The sequence below is a fragment of the Eleutherodactylus coqui genome, chromosome 12 (assembly GCF_035609145.1).
Source record: "Eleutherodactylus coqui strain aEleCoq1 chromosome 12, aEleCoq1.hap1, whole genome shotgun sequence".
NCBI classification, from domain to species: domain Eukaryota; kingdom Metazoa; phylum Chordata; class Amphibia; order Anura; family Eleutherodactylidae; genus Eleutherodactylus; species Eleutherodactylus coqui.
In genome coordinates this window covers 1,730,033-1,746,019 of record NC_089848.1, presented here as the reverse complement: position 1 = coordinate 1,746,019, position 15,987 = coordinate 1,730,033, and the positions used below count along the sequence as shown (strand labels likewise).

The following is a 15,987-nucleotide window of genomic DNA, read 5'->3' as shown; positions in this document are numbered from 1 at the left end:
TACCCCGAGTACCCATCCAGCGGATTATGGCCTCCCTTCTGGAAAAACCCAGCTGTCTTCCTTCTGGTCTAACCTGCGCCCGCTCAGCTGCCCAAAACACAAAAGAGTGCCCTAATATCCACACGAGCGCCGGGCTTCCCTCTGTCAAGAAACACAATGAAAAAGGAACAAAAAAGAGGGAAAACAAAAATGGGGGCGTTAAGCAGGATAACTTTACATATGATCATCATAATGCAATCCATAACATAGGGTTTTTTTTTTTTTTTTTTTAATACTATATCTCTACGTATTATACATTCCCAAACCATCCTTCCGGCCTGACGTACAGCCGGTATCTATTGGATCTCCATCTGCCAATTTTTTGTAACACTCCCGGGCTCAGGCCTCGCTCGTATGCCTCCGTAGCTGCCCCTATTCGGAACGAATGCGAAGAAAATCCCATCCGCTCCATGCCCAATTCTTGCAACGCTTTTCCCAGCATTGCGCCAAATTGAAACTTAGATACAAAAGACCCGTCCCTATGCTGGAATAAAGGACCCTGGTCGCCCGGCACTTTTTCCATCAGGCTAATGAAACACGTTACGGGGCACATCCTAGCACCCGACACTCTACCCAATACAATCCTCTTCCCTTTTCGCATCTGATCTGTTTTTGAGTGTGTCAGCCAAATAACAACATTATCTTCACTCAAACTGACGTCTGTCCTTTGTAAACCGCCAGCAGTCGTTTTACTAGGTGACACCAGCTCGCTAATGCGAAACGCCCCAAAAAATGCAAACGAAAAAACCGATTGAAATAGCGCAACTTCGGAATCATCCAAACAAACGTCTTCCAATATCCTACCAATCCTTTCTAACATGGAAAAAGAAATTGGCCTCCTCCTATCCTTCACCCTCCTCCCTTTCTTGAAACCCTTCAAAGTCTGGGATATAATAAAGCGCTTTGTAATATCCTCCGTACCCCTAAGTTTAAAGCCAAATGCTAAACCCGCCATTAATCTGTCGATCTTGGCCACCGACCAATTAGCACCATGCGCCTCACTTATCAATAACAACAACGCCCCTACCTGGTCCTCCTCAGAATATACCTCCCCTATATTCTCAATCCACTGCATCCATTCTCCCCAAGCTGCCTCATAAGCTTTCAATGTGCCGGCCGCCAGCGACCCCCGGATCAGGTGCTCCGCCGCACGTCGACCAATCGCCAAAGTTCCGGAGGGCACAGCCGTCCTTCCGTATCCGCCTCTGGCACCAGGGTCCGAAAGCGCTCCCACTGAAAGCGAGAGAGTGAGTCAGCTATGCAGTTTTTTACCCCAGGAACGTGTTCAGCCACAAACCAAGCGTTCAATGTTAACCCTGACAGAACCAATTGCCGCAACAAATCAATAACCGGAGCCGAAGACGCCGATCCCTTATTAATAGCCTGCACTACCCCCAGGTTATCGCAACCAAAAATCACTTTTTTGTTTCTGAAAAATTTACCCCAAATAACTACCGCAGCCACAATCGGAAACAACTCAAGCAACGTTAGGTTTTTTGTTAAACCCGCTGTCACCCACTCCTCTGGCCAAGCTTCCGCACACCACTGACCCCTGAAAAATGCGCCAAAACCGGCGCTTCCCGCTGCATCAGTGAACAACTCACATACTGCACTATCGACCACTTCCTCAATCACCATGGTCCTCCCGTTGTACTTCTCCAGAAAGGACAACCAAACCTCCAAATCAGCCTTCAAACTCTTTGACACCCTTATAAAATGGTGAGGCTTTTTAACCCCTGCTGTCGCTCGTGCCATTCTTCTACCAAATATTCTTCCCATGGGCATAATTCTCCCAGCAAAGTTTAACTTTCCTAACAATGACTGCAACCGCTGCAATGTAATCTTTTTCCCTGCCTTTGCCTTCTGCAATTCCTCCCTTAAGACCTCTAACTTTTCCGTGGGTAACCTAAATTCCATTGCTTCGGTATCAATTGTAATCCCTAGAAAACTTAAAGATTTCGTTGGCCCTTCCGTCTTTTCAGGAGCCAATGGGACGCCAAAATGATTGGCCACCCATTGAACCGTTGCTAACAAATTGCCACACATGGGCGAATCTGCCTCGCCAATGCATAAAAAATCATCCAAATAATGGATAATAGAACGCGCCCCTGACACCTCATGCATCACCCATTCCAAAAATGTGCTGAACATCTCAAAATACGCACAAGAAATAGAACAACCCATGGGCAAGCATCTGTCAACGTAATACTGCCCCTCCCAAAAACACCCCAGCAGTTTGCAACTTTCCGGATGAACCGGCAGCAAACGAAAAGCCGATTCGATATCGGTCTTGGCCAACAAAGCTCCCTTACCGAACTTTTGAACCCACTTAACCGCTGTGTCGAATGAGGTATAATCCACCGAACACAGCTCGGGGTCAATCCCATCATTGACCGAGGCCCCTTTTGGCTAGGATAGATGCTGAATAAGCCGAAACTTGTTCGGCTCTTTTTTCGGCACCACCCCAAGCGGTGATACAATCAAATCGTCCCATGGTGGAGCTAAAAAGGGGGCCCGCCATTCTCCCTAATCGTACCTCTTTCTCCAACTTTTCTTTTACCACCTCCTTGTGCAACAACGCTGACTTCAGGTTCCTTAACGTAACAGGAACTACATGCCCCGGAGGGGGAATACGAAAACCAACATCAAAACCATCAAACAATAAAGAACTTTTCTCCCGGTTCCCATATCTACTTAGATAAGGGGCCATCCTTTGTAGCATCACCGGCGTCATCCCTTTTTCCACCACTACCGGCACTTCTGGCCTTGTCTCTTTTAAAACAACGCGCTGCTCCGTGCGACACTCCGTCGCAAACTGAGCAGACGTGCTTGAATCGACAGGTGGCCCCAAACTTACATCTCCCCTCATTAAATGCCCAACACACGCCGGGCTTCTTAACATTTTGTTGGCCCACCTGCTGTCCCGTTCCTCCCCCTGATCCAACGCCGGCCCCGCCGGCCCCACCTTGAAAAGGATGCCCGTACCTGACCGGGGCCATCACCCTTAACCAAAGACCAATGTCTTTATTATCCCACCGTATGCTTGGCCTGACCGCCTTTCGTTGACGAAACTGTTCGTCATAACGAAGCCATGTCTGCCCGCCATACGTGCGATACGCTTCCGCTATCGCATCTAAATAACAAAAAAGGCCCGAACAATTCTCCGGGGCTTTTTCGCCTATCACATTAGCCAAAATCGCAAAAGCTTGCAACCAATTTTGAAACGTTTGCGGAATCAACCGCCACCGTTTCTTTTCTTCGTCCTCCTTCTTAGAATCAGTCCTTTTTCCTTTGTCCAAGTTAAACTTTTCCAAAGGTAAGAGGGAAAAAATCTCTACATATTCATCTCTCCAGATTTTCTCGCGAACCTCCTTCTTTAGATGGGCCCCTAGGGGCCCCTCAAAACAGACATAGACTTCACCCCTGGCCTTATCGTCCAGTCGGATCGCGTCCCCATCTTTCTCCGTCTGAATTCCTACAGTCACCCCCGACACCGCGGATCCTGTAGTCACCCCTTGACTCCCACCTACCGCGCCACTTCCTTGTGAAACGCCTCTTGACCCTTCAGACAACCACGCCGCCACTGGCGATGCAACTGTCTGAGTCCCCAAACCCAGGCCCTGCTCACAGCGGACCAACATCTCCCGCATGTTACCTAACAACGAGCGTAATTCAACTTCCCGCTGACCTCCACCTGCACTACCCTCACTCCCCCCTAACATAAACTCCCCGCTCCCCCTAGGCAGATTAATATCATCAAAATTATAGCATTGTGTTAAACATTCATGCTCACCGGGCCGCATGGGCGCTGTGATCCCATCAGCCGTCATCCGCGGATCCGGTCGTCGTTCCTGCGCCCGACTTGCGCCAGCCGCCGTCTCGTCCCGCTGGTAGGGAAAAAGGCTCTCTCGCTGCCGTTGCTCCGGATCGTTTAACTGCTCCGGGCCCACTTGGCGCCCGTCTGGTAGTGGCACGAAGATGGCCGACCTGACCTGCCGACTACCTCCTGCCACCTCGCAATGCACTCCTGGAAATAAATCCCTGGGGCGCTCCGACAAGCTCCCCGTAGCCCTCGGCGGATCTTCCTGCTGATGAAACAATCCTGCTCCCTGCACCAAGTCCGAAACCTGGGGGCGCTCGGACGAGCTCCCCGTTGCCCTGGGCGGATTTTCAAAGCGACGCACGGCTCCTACCGCGCTTCGACCTCTCTCTCGCTGCCTGGCCCCCCCCCGGGCCGGCACTTCACCCTGGGGGGTAGCCGTGTCCTCTCCGTCTAAGATGGCGTCTGGCCGGGCAAGCCCCGCCCCCCGAGGAGAGCGAGACCTGCGGCCGGCCGTTGGACCCGGGCGTTGTCTCGGATTCCTCCTGGCCGGTCTGTCCCCAGCCACCCTGGCTGTGGGTGATGAGCGACCGGCCAGAGGGTCCCCGGAGGGGCTCCTAACCCTGCGCCGGGTCCTGGGCTCCGCCTCCTCGGCTATTAACCTAGCCGGAGGACGTGTCCTGCGCGCACGCGCGCGCCTTGCCGGGGCTCCGTCTCCGCTGGCTGCTGCAGGCTCACCTCTCTCCGCTCCTGTCATCTGAGCCTGCAGCCACCCCGGGGGATGATTCACCGCCGCTGCCCGGAGGATCGCTAAGGCTGCTTCCACCGCTGACATCCCGGTAACCTGTTCTTCTCTGTACTCGGCGCTCACTCCGCTACCGCTCTTCCCAGCTGGGTCCTCCGCAAACACTAGCTCCGCTCCGCTGCCGATAAAACTTCTCTACCGGCTCCGCTATCTATTCTCTCTCTCTCTCACTTTCTCTGAAACGTTTCTCTCTCTCTGAAAACGTTCAAAAGATGGCGCTCCCGCCCAAATGCCCCTTTTTATAACTAACCCCCCCCCCCTGCAATTCCCCCCCCCCTTCTTTTCTCACTAACCAATCCCTTTAAACTACTTCCTAACAATCACTCCCCTCACCTTTACAGTTAACCCTATCCTAACTTTCTTGTTCCCGGCAAACCCTGTCATGCAGGGCCTACACGTATATGCCCCTCGCGGCACGTTCCGGCCCTTTTCTGTCTCAGGGGTCACACTTTCATTACTACGATATTGTAAGAATGTCCTAACATGGACACCGTACAGGAGGAGCGCTGGGGGAGATGTGAAACTAGCAGTTTACTGCAGGGTAAGGAGGAGAGGACCTTCATGTTACAGCCAGGGGAGGAGGAGAGAGAGGATTACTGTATGAAGACTTGTAGCTAGGTTCTCCTCCACCTGGGCAAAGATTCGGTTTACCGCTCTCCTGTCCCCCCCCCCCCACTGTATATCGTGATAGATTGGAAAAGTGATCAATTGAGCCCTAAAAAATACGTCAAATCAAACTTTTAAAAATAAAAATTGAAAATGTTGAAAAAAAACAGACACTATTCCCAAAGATCAATGTAAACAAAAAGGAAATGAACACAATCGGTATCGCTGCTCCAAAAAAGCCCAAACTATCTAAATATTGTACCATTTATCTCACACGGTGGAAACGCATCTCCGCCGCTGCTGTGCCTCATTACCCGCATGTCTGCCGCTATGGAGCCTCATTACCTGCATGTCCGCTGCTGCGGAGCCTCATTACCCGCCTGTCCGCTGCTGCGGAGCCTCATTACCTGCATGTCCGCTGCTGCAGAGCCTCATTACCCGCATGTCCGCCGCTGCCGAGCCTCATTACCCGCATGTCCGCCGCTGCCGCGCCTCATTGCCCGCATGTCCGCCGCAGCAGAGCCTCATTACCCGCATGTCCCCCGCAGCAGAGCCTCATTACCCACAATGTCCACCGCTGCAGAGCCTCATTACTCGTATGGCCGCCGCTGCAGAGCCTCATTATCCGCATGTCCGCCGCTGCAGAGCCTCATTACCCGCATGTCCGCCGCTGCAGAGCCTCATTACTCGCATGTCCAGCGCTGCCGAGCCTCATTACCCGCATGTCCGCCGCTGCCGAGCCTCATTACTCGCATGTCCGCCGCTGCCGAGCCTCATTACCCGCATGTCTGCCGCTGCCGAGCCTCATTACCCGCATGTCTGCCGCTGCCGAGCCTCATTACCCGCATGTCCGCCGCTGCCGAGCCTCATTACCCGCATGTCCGCCGCTGCCGAGCCTCATTACCCGCATGTCCGCCGCTGCCGAGCCTCATTACCCGCATGTCCCCCGCAGCAGAGCCTTATTACCCGCAATGTCCGCCGTTGCGGAGCCTCATTACTCGCATGTCCGCCACTGCGGAGCCTCATTACTCGCATGTCCGCCACTGCGGAGCCTCATTACTCGCATGTCCGCCACTGCGGAGCCTCATTACTCGCATGTCCGCCGCTGCCGAGCCTCATTACTCGCATGTCCGCCGCTGCCGAGCCTCATTACCCGCATGTCCGCCGCTGCAGAGCCTTATTACCCGCAATGTCCGCCGCTACGGAGTCTCATTACCCGCAATGGCCGCCGCTACAGAGCCTCATTACTCGCATGTCCGCCGCTACAGAGCCTCATTACCCGCATGTCCGCCACTGCAGAGCCTCATTACCCGCAATGGCCGCCGCTACAGAGCCTCATTACTCGCATGTCCGCCGCTGCAGAGCCTTATTACCCGCAATGTCCGCCGCTACGGAGTCTCATTACCCGCATGCCCGCCGCTACGGAGCCTCATTACCCGCATGTCCGCTGCTACGGAGCCTCATTACCCGCATGTCCGCCGCTACGGAGCCTCATTACCCGCATGTCCGCCGCTACGGAGCCTCATTACCCGCCTGTCCGCCGCTACGGAGCCTCATTACCCGCCTGTCCGCCGCTACGGAGCCTCATTACCCGCCTGTCCGCCACTGCAGAGCCTCATTACTCATATGTCTGCCGCTGCGGAGCCTCATTACCTGCATGGCCGCCACGGCAGAGCCTCATTACCCGCATAACTTAGATACTGCAGAAACTACATACTTCTCATCTATTTTATTTCGGACGGATACATTACATGGCGATCTGCTGCGAAAATAGAGGGATGTGAGCAATGTAACATATCAGGCTGGGCTGAGTTAGTGTGTTGCCAAACTAGTAGTACTAGTTAGTAACAGTTACTATCACTATCACTATTTACTGACGCTTTACGGCTAGGACTGCACAGCGACTTTTGATCACAATAGGGTTTGTGCAACCAGAAATCACCGCGCAGCCCTACAGCGGCGCACGCACACTCGGCTCCACGGGGTCGCGATGGGAGTCGCACATTGCTGTGACTGCAGGTCACTGAAAACGCAGCAAGCATGGATGTTTTGCAACCTGCAGTTGTGGCAATGTGTAACTTGCAGCCCTGTTGACCTGAGTATGAATGTGATGTCGCAGGTCACATGGCGGTTTTCGGTCACACAACCGCCATCGCAGCCAAACGTCGCTGTGTAACCTTACAGGACAAGAGAATCTGACCTTCACCCTATACCCCTGCTTTGTCGGTTAGGAGTCTGGAAGGTGTTGTAGTCCTGCACTCCTCCTCTCTGACTCCGACATAATGGGACGCAGTACCGACCACCAGCTCAGCGTGTAGGTACCTTGTTACATGCATTCATACGGGTTTATCCCTGTGGTAACGGTTATTGGTGGTCTATCGGCAGCTCTCACCCCAGGCATGATAACCCTTTCCACATCCTTCATTATATCTTCATACGTCTCCCCTTCCTCTGGAGCGGAGTCTGGGATCATGGGCCGTAGGTATCCGGGCTCCACATCAGGAAATACGGTCCTGGATTCAATGTGCTCCAGGTAATCGGCAATGTAGTCCACCATATCCCGCCCTCTCCTCCTGAATTCGGCAGAGTTCATGCTGTCTTCTTTCTGCAGGTGAACGGCCTGAAGACATAAGCAGTGCTACGGTCAGCCACAGTTATTGCATTTCACAAAACCTCCCATTCTACTATGATGGCCAAGGGTTAAGGGTTTTACAGTCCTGCGACAAAACTGCGGGCTCCGGCTGTCAGGTGTGCTGCTGCTACTCCAGCTTATATTATGTAGCCGAATTCAAATAAAGGGACGTCCCCAAAAGTGGTAATAGTGACATCCCACAGTGGCCCCAGTAGTAATAGTGACATCCCACAGTGGCCCCAGTAGTAATAGTGACATCCCACAGTGGCCCCAGTAGTAATAGTGACATCCCACAGTGGCCCCCAGTATAATAATGACATCCCACAGCAGCCCCCAGTATAATAGTGACATCCCACAGCGGCCCTCAGTATAATAGTGACATCCCACAGCGGCCCTCAGTATAATAGTGTCACCCCACAGCGGCCCCCAGTATAATAGTAACATCCCACAGCGGCCCTCAGTATAATAGTGACATCCCACAGCGGCCCCCAAGGTAATAGTGACACCCCACAGCGGCCCCAGTATAATAGTGACATCCCACAGCGGCCCCCAATGTAATAGTGACATCCCACAGCGGCCCCCAGTGTAATAGTGACATCCCACAGCGGCCCCCAGTATAATAGTGACATCCCACAGCGGCCCCCAGTATAATAGTGACATCCCGCAGCAGCCCCCCCCCCCCTGTACAATAGTGACATCCCACAGTGGCCCCCAGTATAATAGTGACATCCCACAGCGGCCCCCAGTATAATAGTGACACCCCACAGCGGCCCCCAGTATAATAGTGACATCCCACAGCAGCCCCCAGTATAATAGTGACATCCCACAGCAGCCCCCAGTATAATAGTGACATCCCACAGCGGCCCTCAGTATAATAGTGACATCCCACAGCGGCCCTCAGTATAATAGTGACATCCCACAGCGGCCCCCAGTATAATAGTGACATCCCACAGCAGCCCCCAGTATAATAGGGACATCCCACAGCAGCCCCCAGTATAATAGTGACATCCCACAGCGGCCCCCAGTATAATAGTGACATCCCACAGCGGCCCCAGTAGTAATAGTGACATCCCACAGCAGCCCCCAGTATAATAGTGACATCCCACAGCGGCCCCCAGTATAATAGTGACATCCCACAGCGGCCCCAGTAGTAATAGTGACATCCCACATCAGCCCAGTAGTAATAGTGACAGCCCACAGTGGCCCCAGTAGTAATAGTGACATCCCACAGTGACCCCAGCGGTAATAGTGACATCCCACAGCAGCCCCCAGTAGTAATAGTGTCACCTCACAGCGTCCCTAGTAATAATAGTGACATCCCACAGTGGCCCCCAGTAGTAATAGCGACATCCCATAGTGGCCCCTGTAGTAATAGCGCCCCCCTCTGAGACCCAAATCCCCCCACCCCCCACCTCCTCTGCTTGGTGCTGTTGCTGCCACTGATCCCAGGAGCACAATGTGACGTGCTGCCAGACACCTTCTTCCCTCCCCTGCTCTCACGGAACCAAGTAGGAGATGTCAGAGGAGGGGGGAGGAGGATCCAGGCTGCACACTGACATCACAGTGTGCGCCGGGATCAGCCCCTCTAGCAGTGCTGCTGAGTGAATACCAGCAGGGGAGCTGCGGCACCCCTGCCAGTATTCACTAATGTGGTGAGCGGCCGACGGCGGCGACTGCCAGCTGGAAAGGCTCTGAGTGCCGCCTCTGGCACGCGTGCCATAGGTTCGCCACCACTGATCTAGAACATCTGAATCAGCAGATTTCATTAGGGTCGGCTGACCATTTGATGTGTGTTGGAGGCCTCCAGACTCTCCTCCAATGGCGGATGTTGGGGGAGGTAAGGATTAGGCAGCTGGACTTCAACTGCCTGCTCCTTCTGTTCTTGGGAGAGAAGCTGCTGCCGGAGGTTTGTGGCAGCACATTCCCCTACATATATTCCCCTGACCGAGTCCTAAAGCTGCAGAGACAGTTGAAAGCTGCCAGAGTAGAAGAATTGGATCCCCCGGCGCCCGACTTCGGCTTGGATCCTGTCCCAATGCAGCTTTCGAGGAGAAAGTTTCCCTTGTTCAGCATAGTGGCCCCCACTGGTATTATTGTACCTTGTCACCACTGGAAGCTTGGGGTTTGACAGCCCTTACATGGAGGAATGCTATAGTAAAAGTCTATCATGGCCCATGCGGATTTGTGTATGCAGCCTCCAACACAGATATGGTGACGCCTGGAAACTGCTCTGCACCAAGTTGCCGTGCTGGGAGGGGCTTGTGAGTGAGCGAATCAGAACACATGTAGATATAAGAGGCAGGACATGGAATACAAGTTGTGTCAGTTGTTGCAGAGTTATTGACTGCTACGGTGGGGAGGAATGCAAGCAGAGGCGTAACTTGAAGCTCCTGGGCCCCAATGCAAAACCTGTAATAGGGCCCCCAGCTATAATGTTTTATTCATAGTACTGGGCTCCATATATGGAGAAGAGAGGCCTTATGGGCCCCCTGAGGCTCCTGGGCCCGGGTGCAACCGCATCCCCTATAGTTTGAACCCTGAGCGCAAGCAAGCAGTGCAAGTTTTGATGTGGCTATGGTTGGAGCCATGTGGAAAACCCTGGAAGTCTGTGTGAGTGACTGGGAGCAGTCATGGAAGCTGTGCAAGAATAACCTGGAACCTCTTGTCTGGACTGTTGTGCTGAACAGCCAACCCTGAGGGTGAGGTGGCTCCAGTCATTTCCGCTATTTAGTTGAGTAAGAAAGCCCTTAACAACAAGAACTGGAAGGCTGGGTTCAAACAGGGCGGATTTGCCGCAGAAATTCCGCACGGAATTTCGCCACGGCAAATCCACCTGCGGCCGCTAATCTCGGGATTCTCAGAAATCTCATCCACACGGGACGGCCAATCCGCTGCGGCAAGTCAGGCTGGAACCGCGACAGCGGCCGCCGCCGCGGTTTCAGAATATGCAGCATATCCATTTATCTTTTATTTCGGCCGCGCTCTCCTCTATGGGAGCGCTGGCCGCAGCGGAAGAGCGAGCAGCCGGGCCGCTTCAAAGCCACTGCGGGTTTTTCCGCGGCAGTTCTTCCGGCGGAAATCTCGCGGTTTTTGCTGCGGCCAAACCGCGGGATTTCTGGCGGGAATATGCCCCGTGTGAACCCAGCCTAAGTGTTTAGGTACTGTTTGCAGTGTTAAGTGTCCACGGGACCAGTAGTCAATAGACTGGGTATACAGATGTAACAAAGTTTAAAGGAGATGTCCCGAGGCAGCAAGTGGGTCTATACACTTCTGTATGGCCATAATAATGCACTTTGTAATGTACATTGTGCATTAATTATGAGCCATACAGAAGTTATAAAAAGTTTTATACTTACCTGCTCCGTTGTTAGCGTCCTCGTCTCCATGGTGCCGACTAATTTTCGGCCTCCGATGGCCAAATTAGCCGCGCTTGCGCAGTCCGGGTCTTCTCCTCTTCTCTATGGGGCTCCGTGTAGCTCCGTGTAGCTCCGCCCCGTCACGTGCCGATTCCAGCCAATCAGGAGGCTGGAATCGGCAATGGACCGCACAGAAGCCCTGCGGTCCATGAAGACAGAGGATCCCGGCGGCCATCTTCAGCAGGTGAGTATGAAGACGCCGGACCGCCGGGATTCAGGTAAGCGCTGTGCGGGTGGGTTTTTTAACCCCTGCATCGGGGTTGTCTCGCGCCGAACGGGGGGGGGGGTTTAAAAAAAAAAAAACCCGTTTCGGCGCGGGACATCTCCTTTAACTTAACACATTGAGGTCACTTTCACACGGGCGACAAAATCGCACATATGACATCACTACGAAATGTGTGTATGTGGGTTCCTTCACACGAGCGATGTTTTGTAGCCTGTTACATTGCAAGAATAAAAAATCGTGACGCGCTTTATACAATCAGGATTTGCTATGTTCTGTAGCCCATGTTTCCTCATCTGGAATACTGGGTCCAGTTCTTGGCACCCCACTTTATAAAAGACATAGACAAACTGGAGCAAGTTCAGAGAAGAGTTACCAAGATGGTGAGTGGTCTGCAAATCATGTCCTATGAGGAACGGTTAAAGGATCTGGGAATGTTTAGCAGAAGAGAAGGCTGAGAGGAGACTTAATAGCTGTCTACAAATATCTGAAGGGCTGTCACAGTGCAGAGGGATCAGCCCTATTCTCATCTGTACAAGGAAAGGCTAGAAGCAATTGGGATGAGGCTGAAAGGGAGGAGACACAGATTAGGTATTAGACAGTGAGGGGGATCAATGAGTGGAACAGGTTGCCACGGGAGGTGGGGAGTTCTCCTATAATGGAAGTCTTCAGAGGCCGGACAGACATCTGTCTGGGATGATTTAGTGATCCTGCACTGAGCAGGGGGGTTGGACCCGATGACCCCGGAGGTCCCTTCCGATGCTAACATTCTAGGATTCTATGATAAAGCATTATAGTTGGGGGCCCTGTTACAGGTTTTGCATTGAGGGTCAGAAGCTTCAAGTTACACCTCTGGTGGAAATAATACTTCCACTTTAACTCTTTAGTACATAGCATTCATTGAGCGCTATGTATCCGGGAAAGGAGAAGGAAAAACAGCTTCTCCCTTCTCCTCAAGGTCTGCAGCTGGGTCTGACAGCTGAAGATTCAACCTGCTCCTGCTTGACTACAGGAGTGGAGGCTTTAATCCAGAGTTGTACTTCTGCTATCGGCTGGGATTAAAGCCCAGGACCAAGTGCCTTATATTTACAGCGCTTGGACCTTAAGGGGTTAAAAAAAATAAATTGGTGGTTGTTTTAAGGAATGGAAAATTCTATCTGTGGCTGTTTTCTGTATATAATCCATACATCATTGATGTATACTGTGTGTATAGTAGGGAGGGGGAACAGGATCTCCTCATCGCTCTGTGCTGTGTATGGGAGACAATCCACTTTAAAGAAGAACTCAGGGACCAATGCACAATGAGGGCTGGAGCCTCCGGGGTGTCTAGTGAAATACGGCTACTGTTCACAGGACACAATCACCTGAAGAGGCTCCTTACGATTTAGGCGTTTTCCTCTGAGGCATTCCTAAAGCATTTCACTTCTTACAGGATTCAGCAACTATTTCGCTGTTAGAAAAGACGCCATTCAGGATCCAGAAAAAAATGAAACCGCTTCGTTGGTTCAAAACGCACCTTATCAGCGGCACAAAATGTCTATTAGGCAGAGATACAAGTAATTGTTCACTAAGCTTACAATAGGAAGACAACCCGCAGCCATGGGCCCTGTTACTTCATAGGGACATCACAGGGGCCACACTCAAACAAAAACCTGCTCAGAAGCCTAAATGTTTGCAACAACAACCCCCATTATTACCGCTCATTAAAAACACAAAACAACAACTTTGATCGTTTCCTTTGAGCCTGAAGCAAGCGGGGGTCACGCCATTGGTTTACATACAGGACTTCTGATCCCGGGCCACATAGACTACATATCCCAGAGTCCTGTGCGCTGACATCTGGCTATACTGCAAACATGCAATCTACTGATAAAGGTAAACTGATAAATCCAACCATTACGCCGGCGGCACGTGATTGGGTTGGATTCTGCATGCAGGACCTCAGCTGCAGCCTGCGACCCTGCGTACCTCACGTCTCCTGTATTGCGGATGACCGCGGCGGCTTGCTGATGGTCACGGGCAGTACAGGTTGTTTTTTTTTTTTTAATCTGTTTCTCTCACGCGGTTGCTAAGCGATAATTTGGGTACCTGTGACATATCCGCAATGTAATTTGCAGATCTGGCTGTGCGGCTGACGATCACAGATTCTGCAATGCGAATCCAGCGGTGTGCCACTGGCCTTCCAAGGATCTCGGCTCCATCAGCTGATCTCTGCCCCACTAACAATTATTCTCCCACTCAAGTGTTAATTCTTAAAGCTTCTACAAACTTTCGGTACGTTACGGTGTGGGGAGCACCTACCTCCTACTTCTGCTTTCTCAGTTTAAGGTTTGTATTCCACTTGACGCTTTTCAGTATTCTTTGCAAGTATCTTATCTAACTCCGGTGGACTTTGCCTTGTCGGATGGAGTTTGCTCACCGCAGCTGGCACACTTCACGTTTTACTGCATCAGTATTCCGGAAGGCATTTTCCTTACTTTGCAGGATTACTTTTGTTTACTACAAACAGGAAGATAGAACATCAAACTCCAAGTAGCAGAAAGAATACACATTATTATGACCAGCTCCTACTATGGACACTGGCAGCCAGAGGTAACGGGGCCCCTCCATAATGTTAAAGGTTTGTCTTGTGCAATGGTACTGTCAGTGTCTTCTGTGTTGTACGCATTTCATGTGTTGCACCTCTGCAGCACTGAATGGGTTAATATCTGGGTTATGTCTGAGAAATACATCAGGTTGTATGTCATGTGACGGTATTTTATATATACATGTTGGTAAGGATGCAGAGAGAGAGAGTTAGAGAGTGAGATAATAAGTGGAGCAGTCACTGAGACAAAGAGAAGAACACCAGAAGCTTGAGGAGAGACAGAAAGACAGAGTCGCCAGGAGCAGCATCACACAGATAACTGGGACTGTCGACTGCCTGGATTACCCCGAGAGTCCTCCCTGTCACATTCTAAGAGTGTAAATTGTGCCAAACTGTTACTGTTGTATTGGAACTTTATTGAAGTTAAGTAAACAGACATTACCGACCGTTCCCAGTTTGTCCAGAAAATTATTCCTGTGCGTGGACTACTTTATTCTCACTTCAAGATTCACCGCAGAGGATGGAACGGTGGCGTCACGAGTGACAACAGACTTTAAAGATAACCACTAGTTACTAGAGGTGAGCGAGCATACTCGATAAGGCAAACTACTCAAGCAAGTAGTGCCTTATTCGAGTACCTGCCCGCTCGTCTCTAAGGATTCGGGTGCCGGCAGGAGGCGGGGGAGGAACAGAGGGGAGATTTCTCTCTCCCTCTCCCCCCCCCCCCCCGCTCCCCCCTGCTGACCGCTGCAACTCACCTGTCACCCGCGCCGGCAGCTGAATCTTTAGAGACGAGCGGGCAGGTGCTCGAATAAGGCACTACTCGCTTGAGTAGTTTGCCTTATCGAATATGCTACTAGTTACCCTTTCCCTGTGACCTCCCCCAGCAATAACTTGGATGGGTCACGAGCTACCCTCAGAGGAGGAGATGGTAGAGCCCGTGACAGAAATCTTTATCTATCCCTGCAACGGGCGACAAGCGGGAAGAGGCTTGCACTCCCTGAGCAGTTTCTAAGATGTGTCTGAGGAGCCGTGTCACGATGGCAATGAGTGAAATACTCTTTATAAACCCCACTAACAGTTTTGCCATTCCTGAAACACTGTGCTCAAGGATTCTTGAGTACTCACAAACGTCTATGAAGATTCTCTACTTCTTGTCCGGTAGAAAGCAGCGCTGGCTTGAACGGACATCAGGTTTGGAAAAACAAACTCTCTCTGTGCTGGGTGATTTATGGGCTGCTGCACACGGGATTTCTAGAAAGTTTACATAACGAGTCTCTAATTACTGCAGGACAGAGGAGAAGGAAGAAGCTGGGTTTTGACATGGCTGTCAGCTTCCTCGGTGCCCATCTTGGCTCCTCTCTCTCCAGTGACTTCTACTCTGCCCTACTCCATACTGTCTATTCCTCTTCACTTCCGTCTTTTAACACCATTATTAATTTCTAAATGTGCAATACAAAGTGAACCAGAACCCCCACCTTTGCTCCACTCTCCAGGACCTTTCACTAACTGATTTACTACTGTGCCTAAAACCTTAACTCTTTAGTTTCCTGACTCCCTCTTCGTATTAAATGAATTACAGCCCAACTACATTTTGTTAAATGAACTGGTAGTTAGAACAGTTGCTCTTAACTTGCAGGTAAAGTACTTTTATCCTGTAGTTCCAGTCCAGGTCACTACACTCTGCCATCTCCTCGGATGCTGCAATAGCCCATAAAGGCAATGATGTGCGAAGGGTGGGCTCGGAGGGTATGAGGTGAGCGATAGGCCATCTGCTCACTTACCACACATTGTCAAGGCTAAAATGGGCAATTTATCAGAGTTGGGATGATTATTGGTCTGAGGGTGGCGGTATTCCT

At 51.5% G+C, this 15,987-nt stretch overlaps 1 protein-coding gene across 5 annotated transcripts in view; it reads right to left on the bottom strand.

Moving 5' to 3' along the window:
• The window catches only part of DDC (dopa decarboxylase), a 152,641-nt gene that overhangs the window by 125,963 nt on the left and 10,691 nt on the right, over positions 1-15,987 (bottom strand). For 2 of the 5 annotated variants that reach the window (XM_066585026.1, XM_066585025.1), the window contains exons 2-3: positions 13,843-14,040; positions 7,663-7,890 (exon numbers count right to left, since the gene is read on the bottom strand). In XM_066585026.1, the coding sequence (XP_066441123.1) occupies positions 7,663-7,863 (201 nt within the window). In that variant the 5' untranslated portion in view covers positions 7,864-7,890; positions 13,843-14,040. Of the gene's footprint in view, positions 1-6,923; positions 6,957-7,662; positions 7,891-13,842; positions 14,041-15,256; positions 15,351-15,987 lie in introns of those variants that run through there. The other 3 variants (XM_066585027.1, XM_066585028.1, XM_066585029.1) reach the window with 3 other exon arrangements.